This window comes from Cervus elaphus, chromosome 25 (genome assembly GCF_910594005.1).
Source record: "Cervus elaphus chromosome 25, mCerEla1.1, whole genome shotgun sequence".
NCBI classification, from domain to species: Eukaryota; Metazoa; Chordata; class Mammalia; order Artiodactyla; family Cervidae; genus Cervus; species Cervus elaphus.
Genome location: NC_057839.1, coordinates 6682478 through 6700242, shown reverse-complemented (window position 1 = coordinate 6700242; position 17765 = coordinate 6682478). Strand labels below are relative to the sequence as shown.

Below are 17765 nucleotides of genomic sequence, written 5' to 3'. Positions count from 1 at the left end.
TCTGAATGCTGAGTTTTAAGTCAACTTTTTCACTCTCCTCTTTCACTTTCATCAAGAGGCTCTTTAGTTCTTTTTCGCTTTCTGCCGTAAGGGTGGTGTCATCTGCATACCTGAGGTTATTGATATTTCTCCCGGCAATCTTGATTCAACTGAGCTTCACGCAGCCCAGCATTTCTCATGATGTACTCTGCATATAAGTTAAATAAACAGGGTGACAATATACAGCCTTGATGTACTCCTTTCCCTATTTGAAACCAGTCTGTTGTTCCATGTCCAGTTCTAACTGTTGCTTCTTGACCTGCATACAGATTTCTCAGGAGGCAGGTCAGGTGGTCTGATATTCCCATCTCTAAGAATTTTCCACAGTTTGTTGTTGGCATAGTCAGTAAAGCAGAAGTAGATGTCTTTCTGGAACTCTCTTGCTTTTTCAAGGATCCAGTGGATGTTGGCAACTTGATCTCTGGTTCCTTTGCCTTTTCTAAATCCAGCTTGAACATTTGGAAGTTCATGGTTCAGGTACTATTGAAAGAAAAGCTTGGGTAGCTTGAATCTACTCAAGGTCAGTTTGCTAAAAGTAGGCCCATGTACATTAAAGGAGAAATTCTCAAACATCCTCATCAATAGTTAGTACATGCCTTGCATGCCTCTGATAAGTTCATGGCTGAGACCACCAGATCCTGGAAAACTCTGACTCAGCTCCACTGGCCTCCTGCTTACCAAATGCACACAGAATATTAAACCCTAAAACTTCAGCAGAAAAAACCCTTCCTATGCTACTACCGTCATTTCCTTTTTCTTTTCCTATCCCTAACTCTGTCTCTTTCTGATGTTTTCTAATATACTTGTCTTTGTTTCAGATGAAAGTGCTGAACTGAATCACTTCATATTGTTCCTTTCCTGTGTGTTGTGGGTAGTGACCTCCATGGTGAGGAAGATCATGATTTTCTTCCCTGCTCTTGGAATAAATTTCAAGTTCCTTGGCATGGCAAACAAGGTCCTTATCTGGTCCCTGCCTACCTGTGGTCTCATCTGTTAGTGCTCCTGCCCTTATCTATGGTTCAGCCATTCTTAATTCTCAGCAAATCCACTGAAGCAGACTCTCCCTTGCCTCCATTCCTCTATATGCTGTTTTTTTCTGCCTAATACATTCCAAACTGTATTTCAGTATCTAGCTCAAGTTTTACTTCCCCTGGGATGGTGAAATTTTCTTTTCCTTTTTTTGTCAAAAGGCATCAATCTGTTCCTCATCTAAGTTCACTTGAGCACTTTGACCACCACTCTTACAACAAACTGTTGATTACGGTTGACTGCTTGTATTACCCATCTGTTCCATTAGACAGTGAGTTTTTAAAGAGCAAAGACCTGTGTTTGCCCAGTATATTTCTGCTAATTCCTGTCTGTGCCTCATATTTCATTAGAGATGTCAATTATTCCAAGAAGCCTCTACGACATCAGCCCTAATCCCTCGCACCTAGAGTTGTCTCTGCATATGGCTCTGGTACCCTAGCACTATCACAGCGCCTCGTTTCTGCTGTCATATGCTTTCTGAGAGCAGTGCACAGGCAGTTATTGCATGCATGTCCCCGGCACAAAACGGATTTCAAAAAATATCTGTTGTGGTAAACATGAGGTGTAGCGTACTTGATTAGACCTACCTATTTCATTCTTTTAAGCTGTGCATTTCACTTTGAAGCTTCAGGAAACACTTCACAAAACATTCAATGAAAATAAGCCCTCAAATACCTTAAGAGTGTCATGCTCCCTAAAAATGCAAAAAGCAATACTTTTGATCCCCTAGATATACCATATTATGGCTGTATTTAAATATATAGAAACAATTTACTTAAGTATTTATTGAAGGCCTAGTCTATAAATGTCTTATGACTGTTAGACTCTCTAGAGACATCAATGAACCAAACATTAAAACAATCCCGGCCTTCATGGAATTTATATTCTAATAAGATAGAAAATTAAACAAATATGACACATTAGAAAGTACTACAAATAAGGCAGAGATGGGAGATAAGAAGTGTGTGTGTGTGAGGTTTCAGTTGGATGAAAATGAAAAATACAAAAATCAACAAACTTGATTATTAACTCTATTTTGGCTACTGTGAGATAACTTGGTTTTATTTTTTCTATGGATTAGAAATGTTGGGTTTTTTTTTTTTTTTTGATAGATGGTAAAAGCTATGTGCTGTGGACTGTGCTAGGGGCCAGGGATCCAGAGATAAGTAATACAGGGCTTTTATTCCTGTGAATTCACGCTTCAGGATGGGTGGTAAACATGTAAGAGGAATGCTTTGAGTACCAAGACTCTGAAGCAGTGTTGGAGGAGCACAAACGAGAAAATACCCCACCCAGAGCAGTGAGCACAAACATTCCACCCAGAGCACTGAGCACAGACCCAGTGATCGTAAGCGGGGAGGACCTGGAGACTCATCAGGGGACTGAAAAGACCCAAATCTCAGAACCTACGAATATCATAAGCACCACAAGTCCCTTTGCAAAGCATTCTTAAGACATTAGGGCCATCATATTTTTCAGAGCACACTGTACTCACTATGGGATCAGGCCTGGGGATATGAGAGGATGCTCCCTTTTCTGTGTGGAATGAGAGTGGGGCCAATTCTAATATGCTTCTGACAGAGGTGACTGCCACAGAGAAAATGAGTGATTACTGGAAGGCGGAGTCGAGGTCTACCAAGCAGGGAGGTTAAAAGGCTTCAGAGTGAGACTCAGACTCAGATTACAGGGTGAGAATCAGAACCCACTCGAGGAGATTAATTTTCCAGTGGCCTTGTGAGAACTACATATATATAGATAGGAGGAAGACAGTGGGGAGCCCTTTGGTAGAAGTGGCACTGATCTAATTGCTTTCACCTAGAAAGATCTGTTCAATGAATTGTGAAGGTCAACACCAGATAAATAAAAAAGACTAATGATTTGTTATTGCCTTATAAGATGTTAAACATGAAAAACTGAAAAGCATGAGGTTTGCTTCTTGAGGACACCCATCCATCCATCCATCCATCCATTAGTTACTTACTATGTGCTGGACCCCAAGAAAGTATAAATTAGTAAAAATGTAATTCTTTTTCTCTGAGATTTCACAGTAGAGAAAGCATTCTGGTATACTAGAAGGCAACAGAAGAGCTTTTGTTAAAACTTTTAGGAGATAAGAGTGTGGGGATGGGGTTCCAGAATAGAAATGGGCTGCCAGTTCAGAGCTTATTGTTAGAGTAGTCCCTGAAGGTGAGCCATCTGTATCTTCGTTCATGGAGGCAAGTGCTGCTGGGAAGGCTTCTGGCAGATGCCTATCTATCTTTCAACACCTAGCTCAACTTTTACCCCCCTGGGGCATCTACTTCTAGCCCCAAACACCAATCTCTTCTTCTTCAAAGTTCATATGGTCCTTGGCATGCGTCTTTGTTACAATACATTGATGGTTTATTAGTTATTTATTACAGCCACTAGATTATGAGCTTCTAATGAGCAATCCACTTTACTCATTCTTATAAAAAGCAAACATTTTATTAATTTCTCATGCTTAGCACAATGTACTAAAAAAAAATCCTGCTGAATAGCATATTTTCAGGATTACTTTCTTCCCTATTTCAGTTTGTCCAACACATTGCTAACTATTTTCTTCTTGAAATACAATTCTGATTCTGTTAGTCAATCAAAACTATTAATTACTTTATACCATCTATGGAGTAAGTTTTTCAGTTCCTTAGTCTGATAGTCAAGGGTCCCAGACAATCTGTGTCCAACCATAAAATAAGTGGTATCTCTGACAAAGCATCTTTTCCACTACTCTCCTTCCTAAGTCTGACTTAGACCAACAGAAAACCTCTTGCTTCACAATTCCAGTAGTCCAATCCTACTTATTTGCTAAGACTCAGAGAAATATCTTCACCTTTACAGAGCCTTTCCTGATGCCCCAGATAAATGCAATCACTTTATTGATATCTTTTTTATGGCACTTACCATCTTCTATATTTTATTACAGTCATTTAGGTAGTTACCTAACTGACTCTATTAAACCATAAGCTCATTCTGGGGGTAGGATCTAAGAAAAATCTACATCCCTCATGAACCTTAGCACAGTTAGAGAAATATGCTGGGTAGGTGAGCAAATCAGATTGCTTTGTCTCACTCCATATTAGGGAAAGGAACTCACAATAGCGGTGGAGTATATTTACTTTGTGCCAAACACTGTACTAAGCCTATATATGCACATATATATATGCATATATGTGTGTGTATGTATATAGTTCACTCACTTCTTATAACGTACCTGAGAGATTAAACATTATTAGCCCTGTTTTATGGAGGAGAAAACTGTGATTCTGAGACATTAAGTAATTTACCCAAACCCCACAGGTTGTTAAGTGGTAAAATCAGGACGGGAACCTAATACTGTTCTATTTCAAAGTTTTTTTCTCCCCCTTTACAAATCTCATGGTCTTGACTTATCTTTGTATAATATATTTATGCATATTAATCAACAGCACTGACTGCATGACTGAAAACAGTGTACTCAAAGATCAGAATTATGACAATTAAGCGATGAGTGTGAGGAAATAGCATCATACACATTCCTTCATTTTTTTTTTTTTTTCAATTTCCTGCTGGATTTTTGATACTCAAGTCTATGTATGATCTGGGAAAAGTTTAAACAAGGTGACTAAATACACTGCAAGGTAAGATGCTTTTCACTGTTACACTCTCACTATAGGGGCAAAGAAGTAGCAATAATTCTTCTTCAGTTCTCTAGTAGTGGGACAATTTATAAACATGGTTGCTGTGTAGTTCCAGGCAATTTAGGCTTGGAAGGACAGAGTGATAAGCAATGTAGTTTGTGTACCAGTTAATGCAGTCAGTGTTTATAGAAATGTTTTTAAATTAAACAGCTAACCACTAGAATAGCATTTTATCAAATAATCACCATAAATAAAATGCATTTTGACTTTAAGATGACATGTGCTCTTATAGGATGTTTCTTCTGCATGTTAAGGACTATACAGAAAATTAAAGAACATACATTTTTTTTGTGGATAAAAGGCAAATAAACTTTCCCCAGCAAGTAATGTGAGAATCATCACTGATGGTTTGACATATCAATATTTCAGGAAGAATAAATGACTTTCATATCTATGTTTTTTTAAAATCATATACTTACTCATTTTTATATTACTAGAATACTTTGGAAAGAATCTGTACTTTATCACCTGAAACTGCTTAAAGTATTTCAAAATATTTTAATAAAGCTCTTTGAATTATCAAATAATGTAACTTTTAAACAAATTTTACTATTATTATAAATATTTGCTCTTCATCCCTTGCCCAAAGGAAAACTATAAATCTTGCCTCAACTGAATGAACACCATTTATCATATTCATTTTGTTGTCAATACAATTATGAAAAGCCTTTGGCCTTTTCCCAAGGAAGCTGATTTGCTACTGAAACTCAATTATTATAAGCAGGGCCGGTACCAAGCCACCTCGTGTGGCAATCTAACATAACTTCCTGCGTAACTGACACTTCGCCCTCTGCCCCCGACCCTAATAACACCGATGTCTATGGGCAAAAGGAGGAGACAGTGGTTTCTAGTTCAAAACAAAACAGCAAGCCTCAAGGTTTTCCCATTTGCTATTTTCTGCCATCTGCTGGACAAAAGTTTCATTTCTGATAGGTACCCAAAAGGAGGAGCTAAGTGAGGAAATGAAAAAGGCTTAATTAAAAAGTTAAATTATAATATGTTCTATAAATTTTAGGCAGTACCAATTATGACAGATATTTCTATTCTTTGATGGTAAGGGGAACGTTCTTATCTTAACGCTTGGTTAGGACTGTTGATGAGAAAAACGTGAAGCATTAATTGCTGGACATCCTAGAATTGTAGTTGGTTTCAAGATAATCATTAATTTTAGAGTGCCAAAATGAAGTTTTAGTAATTTTTGAAATAAATTAGAGTTTTTGCTTTGTGAGCTTCTATTTGTGTTTAGAGAAATGAAAGAGTCATATGTAATTCATTTATTTTTCATCGTTAAAAGAGCTGTGTGACTTTCCATGTTAAAGTCTGCAGTCTGCACATGTGCTTTGTATGCTGGTACAAAGACATACATGATTTCTCAATGGAAGGAAATTCTTATCTCTAACCCGTCTATGGACACACAAATCTGATGAGGTAGGTTTTAACAGTAAGTAAAAATGTAAGTCAGTATTCAAATTAATGTCAAACAATTTCTTTAACATGTGGAGATCTCCCTAAAACGTGCCCAGATCCTGTTATGTTTTTGCCATAAATGTGCCATCAGTTGAAGACTATCTTTAACAAGTTTCTTTTGCAATTTATGAGGGAGGTTTGATAAAAAGGGTTTGAAAAGAGCAACTGAGAAATAATATAACTTAAAAATGAAGTTGTTTAAGGTTACAGAATTTCTCTTATGCACTGATGGTTTCCTGTATTAGAACAAAAAGGCATGAAAAACATTACATTACTTACATAACTTGCATGAACTATCACTTTCTGTTACGATCAAACAGGACTCATGTAATACTGTTAAAACAATATTAACAGTAACATCTATGATTACCTATTACTTTCTGTTAGGATCAAAGAGGATTCACGTAATACTGTTAAAACAATATTCATAGTAACATCTATGATTACCTATTATGTTCCAGACATTATATTAATATAAAGTGCACTGCCTATTTCTATGGTTACAATAAGCCACGATACTGGATGTCTTTTTTTTTTTTAGATGAGGAAATTCAGAGAGGTGAAAAAAATTGCCAAAGTTTACACAGCAAATGGAGATCTAGGAATTCAAGCCAGGTCTGCCCAATAGCAAATCCATGCTCTTTTTACTCATAATGATGAGGCATTTCTGTGGGGGGGGATTTTGTTTCCTTAATTTTTTTGCTGTCTTTACTAAGCTTTGGCAGTGGTAAATTCAAATTTTACATCAAATGAAAAATCCTAAACATTTATTTTCCCCTTTTCTTGTCCATTAATGTTTTCATGATGATGAAACACTATAGCGTGATGAATTAATAGGTCTCAAAGAGAAAAAGTGAAATCAGCTCTGCTATTTGAGATAGCGTAAAAATCCAAATCCCTTAGAAAATGCCAAATGGTAGGCTTCATTGATCTTGATTTAAAGATGTTAGCCCAAGAATCCCCACAACCCCCACATAAACAATCATTTGGGGATGAGATTTTTAAGTTGTCAATATTTAATGGCACCAAAAAAGTGGCTTCTCGGAGCTGGGTCTCCAAGTGATGTGCTCAGTTATCTGTGCGCTGCCACTGTGCTGTAATTTTCAGCTGATCACACGTTAGTTCATTTAGCTTTGTTTCCTCTTCCCTACTGTGCCATACTATTACATGAAAGCCAGGGGCCTGGCATCCCTCTGCGCACAGAGCTGGTATTGTCACAGTGTAATAAGGATACATCCAGTCAAACAGCATGGTGTAGCTGGTCTTTGTGTTCAGTGCAAAGGCAATCCCTCGAAGATCTCTTGCCAGCCCGATCAACATACGCTGTCAGTGGGAAAGAGACACAGTAATTGATTTTCACGTTAGCGCAGAGCAGATGGAGTAATAATCAGGCAATAATGACCACATATCTGATTTTGATTCATTAGCTAAAATGTCTCGCTCAGACCTCTTTCTATAGAAAGCCAAAGACTTTTTAAGCAAACAGACCATCAGATCTGCTGACCAATTCTGCTTCTTATAAATTGAGCTAAGTCATAATTCCAGCGGCATAGAAACATTGAGATTAACATATTTTTTCCTGAATAATGCCAAATTAGAAAAAAAAAGAGGACCGATAATTCCACAAAACAGAAATGTACAGGGTCTAGACATTATTCAACAAAAACAAATCTTAACCACATTGGCTTGTAAGAAATCAGTCCCACTATGCAATCTGGAGTCTAACCTGAAAGCACACTGACATTTAAAGATCCCTAAGGAATATTCTCAGTAACTTAGGACAACAAAAAACTGGCCAGATGACCTATTGGTACTGTGACACACCCAGAATGGCACTCACATTCCCCAAGCAAGGAAAAGAGTTCTTCAGTATCAGAAGACTTGCATTTAAACCCAGCTTTACTTCTTAACTGTAAGACTTTAAAGCAAGGCCATTTATCAGTCTCAGTTTCCTCATCTCTAAAAGGGGCTAATAATGTCTTTCTTACAGAAGTAGAGACAGGGGTAAATTTATATAAAAATGCCTAACAAGAGACTGATACATACATAAGTGTTCCATAAATATTTAGCTTTAGAGAAAACAAAACAAAAATTTGACTCTTAAATAAAAGAGATTTGATTTTACTCTGGACTCTTAATTAAGCTGTCCTTAGGATGATGTTTAGGAAGAGAGAAAGAAAGCCCATGAACAGATGCTAGAATGTCAGAACAAAGAGTACAAATAAACATAATTGCAAAACAAGGGGGTGTGATAATTGAGATATGCAACTGTGATTTCTTAAGATTTCAGTGTAAATACTCTGCTAGAAAATGATCTCTGAACTTTTTCTTTAGTCAGATTTTCTTTTCCCTCATACTTTGGTAATAAATGAAAATCTCTATAGGAGGGCATTTAAATTAGCATTAGGGATTTGGAAGTGAATCCTGACCATCATTTAATGGCTAAAAAATTTCAAAATCGGAAATAGTTTATCACAAAGATCTGTAATTTTTGATTCCCTGCCCTCCCATACCCCATACCTAAAAGGTGACTCAATACAACTGGAAGTTTTTTTATAATAATATTCAGCTTCTATACTGCGTAACAGCTTACAGAATGATGGTAATCTGAATTTCTGAATCTGTAAACCCTGAGTGTTTGTTTCTGCTTCTTTAAATAACTTATTCCTTTTCCTTTCATAAGCTTACCGGTACTTATTTTTCTATAATCGGCTAGTCTCTCTGTAGTTCTCTCATATGATTGCTACTTAAAAAAAAAAAAAACATTTTGCCTCTTATGGAACCCATTTTCATCACCTGGAACCTTCCTCCTCTTTCTCAGCTTTCCATGTTTCTTGCAGCTTCCAGAACAAAATATGTCTTCTAAGAAGTCTTCTCTGAACAACTCTATTCTAATTCTCTTTGCAGTCTTCCTATCAAAGTGGCCTTTTCGGGTTCTATTTTTATTATGTACACTTATAGGTTACAGGCTACTCTTCAAATAATCTTAAGTTTTCACATATACATAAGGTACTCAACATTCAACTCTAAACTGGTCAATAGGAAAAATGAGTTTTAGTTTGTGTCTAGTGTAAAAGGCTCTAAAAATATTTTAGACTATCCTTATTACACAAAAAGGTTAATGTTTATTTTATCACAAATTTTTCTTTCTTAAAAGATGCCAAGTTAATAGAAGGGCTCAAACCTATGAAATTATATCAATATTTAATATTAGAAAATGTTACCAAAAAAAGAAAATGTTACTACAAAGCAGAGAATGCATATGACAATATAGTAACTATGTTTTCAATAGATTCAATTGAGCAGGAAAATGCAGTGTTTATGTGAGAAACAGATTTATTATGCTCAATTTTTTACCTCAAAGCAGCAATAGTACTGAAATAATCTATACAGATGCTCAAACAACACTAAGGAAGTACTTTCTTGATAGTCAAAACATACCCAGTCTGGTACGAGACAAGGAAACCTGTTAACTAGTTCAACCAGGCTACCAGACAATCTCAGAAAGCGAGGGGTGGTCTGACTGAAATTCAGGGGAGGAAGAGGCACGCTTTACCATCTCATTTAAAACAGTGGAAAGAGGTTTATTTCAAAAGTTACCTTTCTCCTATAGCTAGTCACACTTGACTAGTCTGAAAAATGAGAGGTCCTTATAAAGTGAGGCTGCTCTGGGGAGTGGGGCAAGTCTGAGGTATCTAATCCTCAGGATTCTGTTCTTGGATAGTTCACGGAGAAACTGCTTGGTGTTTCAGCCTCCTGCATGGTGAACGGTTGTCTGTGTGCCAAGTGTGAGATGGATGGGCCGGGAAACAGCTGAAATGCGACTCCTTCCACCCTGACCCCCAAAACAGGGTTTCTAATGGAAAGTCTGACAGACCCTTTACTGTAGTGGCACTACTGGGGGCAGCTATAATATTATCCTCATAATTCTACTATATAATAACAACAAAGAAAAAGAAGGTGAAGGGTCATTGTGCTTTGTCTTTAGAATTAAGATGGCTGTCTTCATCCTTACAGCATACTCTTAATTCTGGAGACACATCTTAATAACCTCTAAATAGTTCCAACAAAAGAGCCGTGTCAGAGGAATGAGCAGGCCCCAAGGTGTTTCAACTGGAGTGTTTTCATCTGCCTTTATTGCTCTATCCCTCTCCAGAATTAAGGCAATAACCTGTGATAAATTATTCAGGAACTGCTACAGGGATCAAAGCAAAATCATTCTGTTAAAGTGCTGTTTGCAACATTTGGCACTTAGTGCGAAAACTTTTAATGTGCGCATGCTGAAAATCTAGGATTTTAAATAATTTAACATTGTGGAGTTTTTACGAAGGGACTAAAGATAGCAGGTTCCTATTTAACTGCTCCTTTTCCTCCTAGAAGTTTTCATTCATTTTCCTTAAAACCGATGACGTCATAGCCAAATCAAAAATGATGCATGGGTAGTCAGGGTATTGGACTGTATTTTACTAAGGGTACAATTATGGGGGAAACATTTACTGTGAACTAATGCTTTAGAGCCAGGGTTTGCCATAGCAGTTTCTTCCTTTTCCCCTTTACTTGGAAAAGAAAAACCCAAGACAAAAATTCAATGTTCTCTTCAATTTTATTAGGACTAAGCAAGAAAACAAAGCTATAAATTTAGGAGTTTTACAGCATTTCCTCCTCTCACAACCATATTTCAATTTGGCAATGTAGGTCCTTAATGTTTGTGCTCATCCTGAAATCTGCATTTGAAAAATATCTATAAACAGGGAGTTAGAAAATCCTGGTAAGGGTTGCAAATTAAATGAATTTGGCAGTCCTGCGGCATTTTCACAGAGATATTTTAACAGCATCACCTCCTGTGGATTGGAATACTAAATACTTTATTGAAGAACAAAACAGAACTGTTTTTATCTTTAGTACTTGCAAAATGAAGTACCTGAAAGCACTTCTGCATGTATTATTTATTCATCATGATAGAAAAATAGCCTTAACCTAATAAATTACATTTAAAAGCATTTAGTGCAAAAGTTTTGTTTATGATAAAGCAACAGATTTAGTTCTTTATCGGTAGCTTAAAGCACCAAGTTTTCTTTATACAAATTAGACAGATGGTGCTTACAGTAGAATTTACTAAAGGTCTGTCACAACAAATGCAGCCAAGCTGCATATTTAATCACTGCAGAATCTTGTCTACCTGCAGCTGCCAACTGCTAATCCAATTTCCCTGATAAATGTGGCAAGAGACACGATCAGCAATAAAGAGCATCTAACTCCATTTTCCTGCAGGGCGTCTTTTGATGAACATTTAGGACGGAAGCACGGAGTGCACTGTGTGGCCTTGGTCCGTGGCAGCTGCATGCATTCTGAGGCACAGTTCTCAGGTTACTCACTTAATTCTGCCACTATCATTACGTTGCTATTGATCTCAGTAGCTGTTGCCTACACAGCATTACTCTAGATGAAGCTGAATCAGGCAGTTATCATGCATCAAACTTGCTCAAAAGCCTGGAGATTTCCCCTTAATTACTTGTGATTTTATTTGCAAATACCGTTAAAGTGTAATCAAGCAGTCACTTTCCAGGGTCGTTAAGAACTTGCTGGTTTAGGGATATATCACTGGAACTCCATTAAAAATGACTCTAGGAAGATGGTTTCTATCAAACTAGATGGGATTACATCAAAACGGGCTTGGAGTATAATGAAATCTTCAAATGAGACAAATGTAATTTTTATAAAGATACTCTTTTTCAATCTTACTGCTTCTTTTCTGATATAAAGGGCAGCAATAGCCACCTTAAAGTTGCAAAGATTTGTTTTCGGTCATTAAAAATATTTGGAAGACAACTGAAAAATAAAGCTAACCGGAACAGAAACTCTGGGGAAGAATTTCAGCAACATTACAAACACACAGAAGATCACTAAGATCTTTTTTTAAGTTTTAAAATTCTATGACAATTGCATATTGATAAACCTTCATTTCAAAAACTCTACTTCAAAATAAAAGGTACAGTGTTTGGTTAATTATTTTTTAGTAGATGAACTACACTAAATAATCACCAAAGGCCATCATTCTTCTGTTTGGCTTCTTAGTGCTAATATTTCTTTTTGATAGAGAGAAGAGAGCTGTGCAAAATGATGGTCAGTATTTTCACCGTATCTCAAGTAACAGTAAACATGATTCAAGTATCACCAGCAAAGGTGGCTACATTATTGCTATATATTCATTAGTCTTTTAAGAATAATAACCAGTGTCAGTCTATTTAATATAGCCCTGATGCATGAGAATTTCAGAAGATGTTACTCCTATTTAGCAGATCTTGTGTTCCCCATCCCCCATATTAAAATATGGGGCTGTGTTGTCACAAACAGCTTGCTACACACTTAAGGATTTTACTAATAAAACATAATGTTGTCTTAGATATTATGACTGTTGCCACAGCTGAACTGACTTGTCAAATCAATCCTAATATGGCTCCCACAGGCACATAAAAACCTTATTTAGCTATCAGTTATCCTAATCACTTTGTTCAGTTTAAGAACGCAATATTTCAAGACCAGCTCCTATTTATACATATATGCCTAGCCATTTAATAAAGTCTTGATTTATATAAATTCTTGTTTTAAAAATATTTAGAGAAGTGGTATTTTAGCATGTGTACATCTGCACATTCCTCCATATAAATATGTTGAAACATACAGTGCGGGGTGGATGAGGGAATAGGGACATTTAAAGTGGCGTACCCATGAGAAATGTTCTTTTAAAAGATACTGCCATGGGAGACAAATATGCCATCTAATCATAAGCTGACTATCTGAAATCATTTGATAACCTCAAAGTCCATTTGTACAAGAAAAGTACTTATAAGAAAAGCACACCTCAAAGACACAGGTAACTGGGAAATGAGGACTGATGAGGCACGGAGCACACAGACCTACAGCCCTTGTTCTGAATTTACACCTAGGTTTTGTCCTAGAATGAACAAAATTACCTTTCCTCATGTTTGGAAACAAACCCACCTTTACATCTTCTTGTTTAAAGTTGTTGTTGAATATCTGTAATACTGTTTCGAAAGAGACTGTAAGAGGCAGCATGAAATTTTCAAATTCATCCTCATCTTCGCCTATCAGAAAAACAAAAGGGTCATCACGGTTTAAAATGCATGCTATTGTCCATTAGCCTTCACAGTGAGTGCTTTATTCAGGCTCAGAAATGTTCTCGAGAAGGGGTCAGCCTGCATTCACATCCATATCACATTCTGTGCTTTGGCTCATTGAATATTCTGGTGTTTTGCCTTCTCTTTTGCACCAAATGAAATAGCAAAATTACTTACCAGCCATTTTTTTCTCTGGCTCTTTATTGGATCAAACAGACTCATGCCCCAGGCACCTAAGCCTTTCAGCTCTTAGGGCCCCCAGAGTTTCCCTAATGCCTCAAGGAAAGCCACTTTCAAAGCCTCAGAGAACAGGGTCTGTTTTTCTTTTCTCTTTAGGTGCCAAGGCCCTAAAGGACTCACAGACTCAGGTGCCGAGATAGTGCTAAGTTATTGCTCTCTTTTATTTATGTTCTTTTTTTTATTAATTTGTTAAATAGATGTCAGGGAAACAGGATGGGGTCCTGCCAAAACAGGATGAGGTCCCTCATGGGTCATTATGGTTTTAAGTACATTCTCCGTGAATACACTTCTTTTTGCAATAAGCTTCTTTTTCTTTTTATAAAAGCGGGGAGAGACATTTTCTACTGTTTTTCACTATGAAGGTAGAATTTTCATTTAACATATGAATATGCACAATTGACAATTTTCATTCTATCCTTCGCAAAAGTGGGTTCCTTCAAATGAGAAAGTTTACTCATTCATCCTACGCCACAGGGAATTGTGAGCCCCACTGTACAGATGAAGAAACAAGCAGAGAAATGTTAAGTGACTTGCTCAGGGTAGCATACTTAGTTGGAGGTGGAACTATACTGTCTAGATCTTGTGATTTCTTTGCTATCATTTTTTAAATAGAATTAGAGAGGAAACAAGATCTCAGAGAAGAGGCCAGTGGGTCTCAAGAGTTTGGTCCCTGCCCTAGCAGCATCAGTATCACCTGGGAACTAGTCAGATATAAAATTTCAGGTTCCATCCCAGATCCAGCAATTTTCATTTTAAGCAGCCCTCCAGCTAATTTAGATGCATGCAAATGTTTGAGAAACACTGGCCTATATGTTATTCTACAGATAAGGAGGGTGGACATGAGTTTGAGCAAGCTCCGGGAGACAGTGAAGGACAGGGCAGCCTAGCATGCTGCAGTCCATGGGGTGCAGAGAGCTGGGCATGCTGAGTGACTGGACAACAACAACAGGAGGGTGTGGTCCAAGGCAACAGACACAGAAGATCAATGGCAGAATCAGGACCTTTGACTCTTAAGGAGTGGCTGATCCGGCTTGACCCTGATCTTTGGTGACTTCTCTTTTCTCTTTAAATGGACACACTTTGTTTCTGGAGTCGGAGTCCAACAGATTCAGGGACTTCGCTTTGCTGACAAAGAGATGTCAAAAGGCCAGTGACTCTTTCCTAGTATGCTGTTTAACACAAGGATCAGGGTACTAGGTGAAGGCAAACCAAATTATAGTGACCTCGTGGTGCAATGGCAGTGCGTCTGACTCCAGATTAAAATCTCCACTCTGCAAAGTTGACTATGCAACCAAGTTACTCCTCTTAGACACACCCTCTGTCAACTGGTGCTAACATTAGAGATCTTTACAGGAGCTAGTTTTATTTTTCAAAGCCTAGGTTAAATGATAGCTTTCCCAATGTCTGAATCAAACTCCCCTTCAAGTACTCTCTAAGAATCTACTGCAAGCGTTCCCATCTTCCTCTGGGTTCCCAGAGCATTTTGTTTGATTCTTTAGATGGCCTTTGTCAGTCTGATGGGAATGGCAGATATTTTGGCAGAGAGCTAACCCTAACACTAAATATTACCACCTACGTCATTCCACCACCACCACCATTAGATGAAGGTTACTGTGGGGATTAAATGAGATAAAATTTATAACGTGTGTATGTAAATGATTAGATCTATCAGCCTACAATGATAGTATCTCTGGCTTTGCTCCTGGAGAGCTGAAACTGCATCTTTTTGCTTCTGTGTGAAGGAGAATGATGTAGATAAGACGCCTCGATAAACAGACCCAGAGTCTGGCTCCACTACATACTTTTCAAGTATGGATATTTATACTTTGAGTCTCAGTTTTCTCATCTATAAAATAAGAAAGAATACCTATCTTTGAAGATTACTGTATTTATTAAATGTTTTAACACACACACACAAAATAGATGATGCACGTAGAACAGTGCCTGGTGTGTATTAGGGAAATAGTGTATGTGAATGAAAAGTAGTTGCTCAATTAAAGGTAAATTTTAAAAACATCTTATTTTCTTAACACCAAAGACAGAAAAATTACTAACTGAAGTAAACACCAATTCCTTACATATATAATACATTATATTTAAACTATGTAATCTCATTCTTCTAAAGATGGGATTAATGAGAACAGTGACAATGATCACTGCAGGCAGATAGGGTGCTTAAAGAATGGATGCTTTGAGAGTTCTATGCTTGAATCCTGGTTCTGTCGCTATTAGCTGTCTGGTTTTGGATAAATTCTCTTCACTCACCTGTAATTAAGAGACATAACACTTACTTCTTAAAGGCAGCTGTGAGGATTAAACAACAAAACACCTGCATGCCCTGTTGCTTAGTGTCTGGCACTTAGAAATGATAGCCAGGAACATTTTTGTTGTTTTGAGCTTAACGTGAACGTCACAGAGGTGCTTATGGTGGTCAAATACAGTGTGACAATGAGGTTGCCAGCCCAATATCCTTCCTCTGGGAGCAAGGTAAGGATGTTTACTCAGAACAAAGATAAACTCAGAACTTGGAACATTTAAACCCTTTACGTAGTATACTGAGTTACAGATTTAAAAAATCCCTGACTATCTCCTTCCTTAATCAAAGTCTGAGGCAAACAGGGACGTTAGGAGCATAAGAGAAAGCCACCAAAATGTGAAGGGAAAAGTCAAGATGCAAACACTAAAGAAAGCAATGTGAGCAGCAATTCTACTTAAATGTCACTTCCTCAGAAAGGATCTCCCAGACCACTCTACCCAAAACAGCACCACAGTGGGTGTCCTTCACCCTCACCTACTTTCCAACCGCATAAACTACTTCACTTTTCTTCTGAGGCTTACTATGACTGGCTATTAATTTGCTTATTTATTCATTGTCTTTCCTACTAGAATGTAAGCTCCTTGGGGAAGGAACCCAGTCTGTTTTCATCATCACTGTATCCCCAGTGCTTAGAAAACGGTCAAGAATTTGTGTAGTGACTGGATAACAATAGCTATTTCTTGAGTACGTATCATGTGCAGCCAGTGAATCTGGTACTTAATCTACTTAACAAACACCTATGTAGCCTTTACTATCTTCAAAGCATGGTTACGTCAATAATGGTCACAACAATCCTACAGAGTGGTATGATTATTTCCTTCAATTAAATGTGAACAGAGAGGTTGAAGGAGTTAGTTTGTCCAACATCTTCTGGCTGGTAAATGTCAGTGAACCACGGCCTCAAATTAGTTCTGCTTTACTCTCCAACTCTACTTCATGTTCTCCCCCGCTATGTCTCCGACAGGGTGAAAGGGGTCAGAGGTAGGGACTGAAGTCAGGGTCACAAAATCTTGACTTTGCAGTTGCATGAAAGTAGAAGAGAGTGAAGAACAATTAGCTTGGTTCTGGTGAGAAAAAGGGACTCCTCTGCAATCACTTGAGTTTAAAGTGGGCAAATGAGAAACATTGGTGCATTATTCCCATAGAAACATTTATGTATCAATTAGCACTGTTCCTATTACTGCAATGATATGTTGCATCATCTCAGCTAGAAAACTGGTCATTTTTGCTTACTCATGCAAAACACTTTATATATCTATTAAAGATTTTTCCCCATTGTGTTACTGACGAAGGTATCATTTACTGTTTACATACGAAAAAAAGAAAACGTGTTCTTACAACTTCATATTCAAGTATGCAGTCGTATATTCAGTATGCCAAATCTACATGTGAACATTTTATGAATAATAATGGAAACTGCCAGTTTAAGACACAGGCTCAGACACCAGTATAATCTGAGAGGTTGAAGTGTCAATTTATAGGCTACTGTTTTCACTGGCATCAGGAAAAGTAAATATTAACATAACACTCTAAGTTCCCAGTCATGCACAGATAAAAACAGTACTCTTCAGGTTTTAGGGGGATGCCCCAAACTAAATCCCCTCTACTGGATTTCCAGTGACCTGATTCAACAGAAAGTTACTCATTTTTGAATTTCAATTTTTTTCTCCTTCAGCGAAGTCACATTAAAATACAAACAGTAACTATTTTAGTATGTTGGCTTTTAGATATTTTATTTATAGGATACTTCATTTGTTATTTTGTATAATTTAAAATCTAGATTGGTGGGAATGTAAAATGGTGAAGCAAATATATGATTTAGTGACTGTGGAGAAC

At 37.3% G+C, this 17765-nt stretch overlaps 1 protein-coding gene across 4 annotated transcripts in view; it reads right to left on the bottom strand.

The window, feature by feature from the left end:
- The window catches only part of RANBP17 (RAN binding protein 17), a 345605-nt gene that overhangs the window by 68421 nt on the left and 259419 nt on the right, over positions 1-17765 (bottom strand). For all 4 annotated transcript variants that reach the window (XM_043887360.1, XM_043887363.1, XM_043887361.1 and 1 more), the window contains 2 exons: positions 13236-13339; positions 7468-7556 (listed from right to left, as the gene is read on the bottom strand). In XM_043887360.1, coding sequence (XP_043743295.1) covers positions 7468-7556; positions 13236-13339 — 193 coding nt within the window. The remainder of the gene's footprint in view (positions 1-7467; positions 7557-13235; positions 13340-17765) is intronic.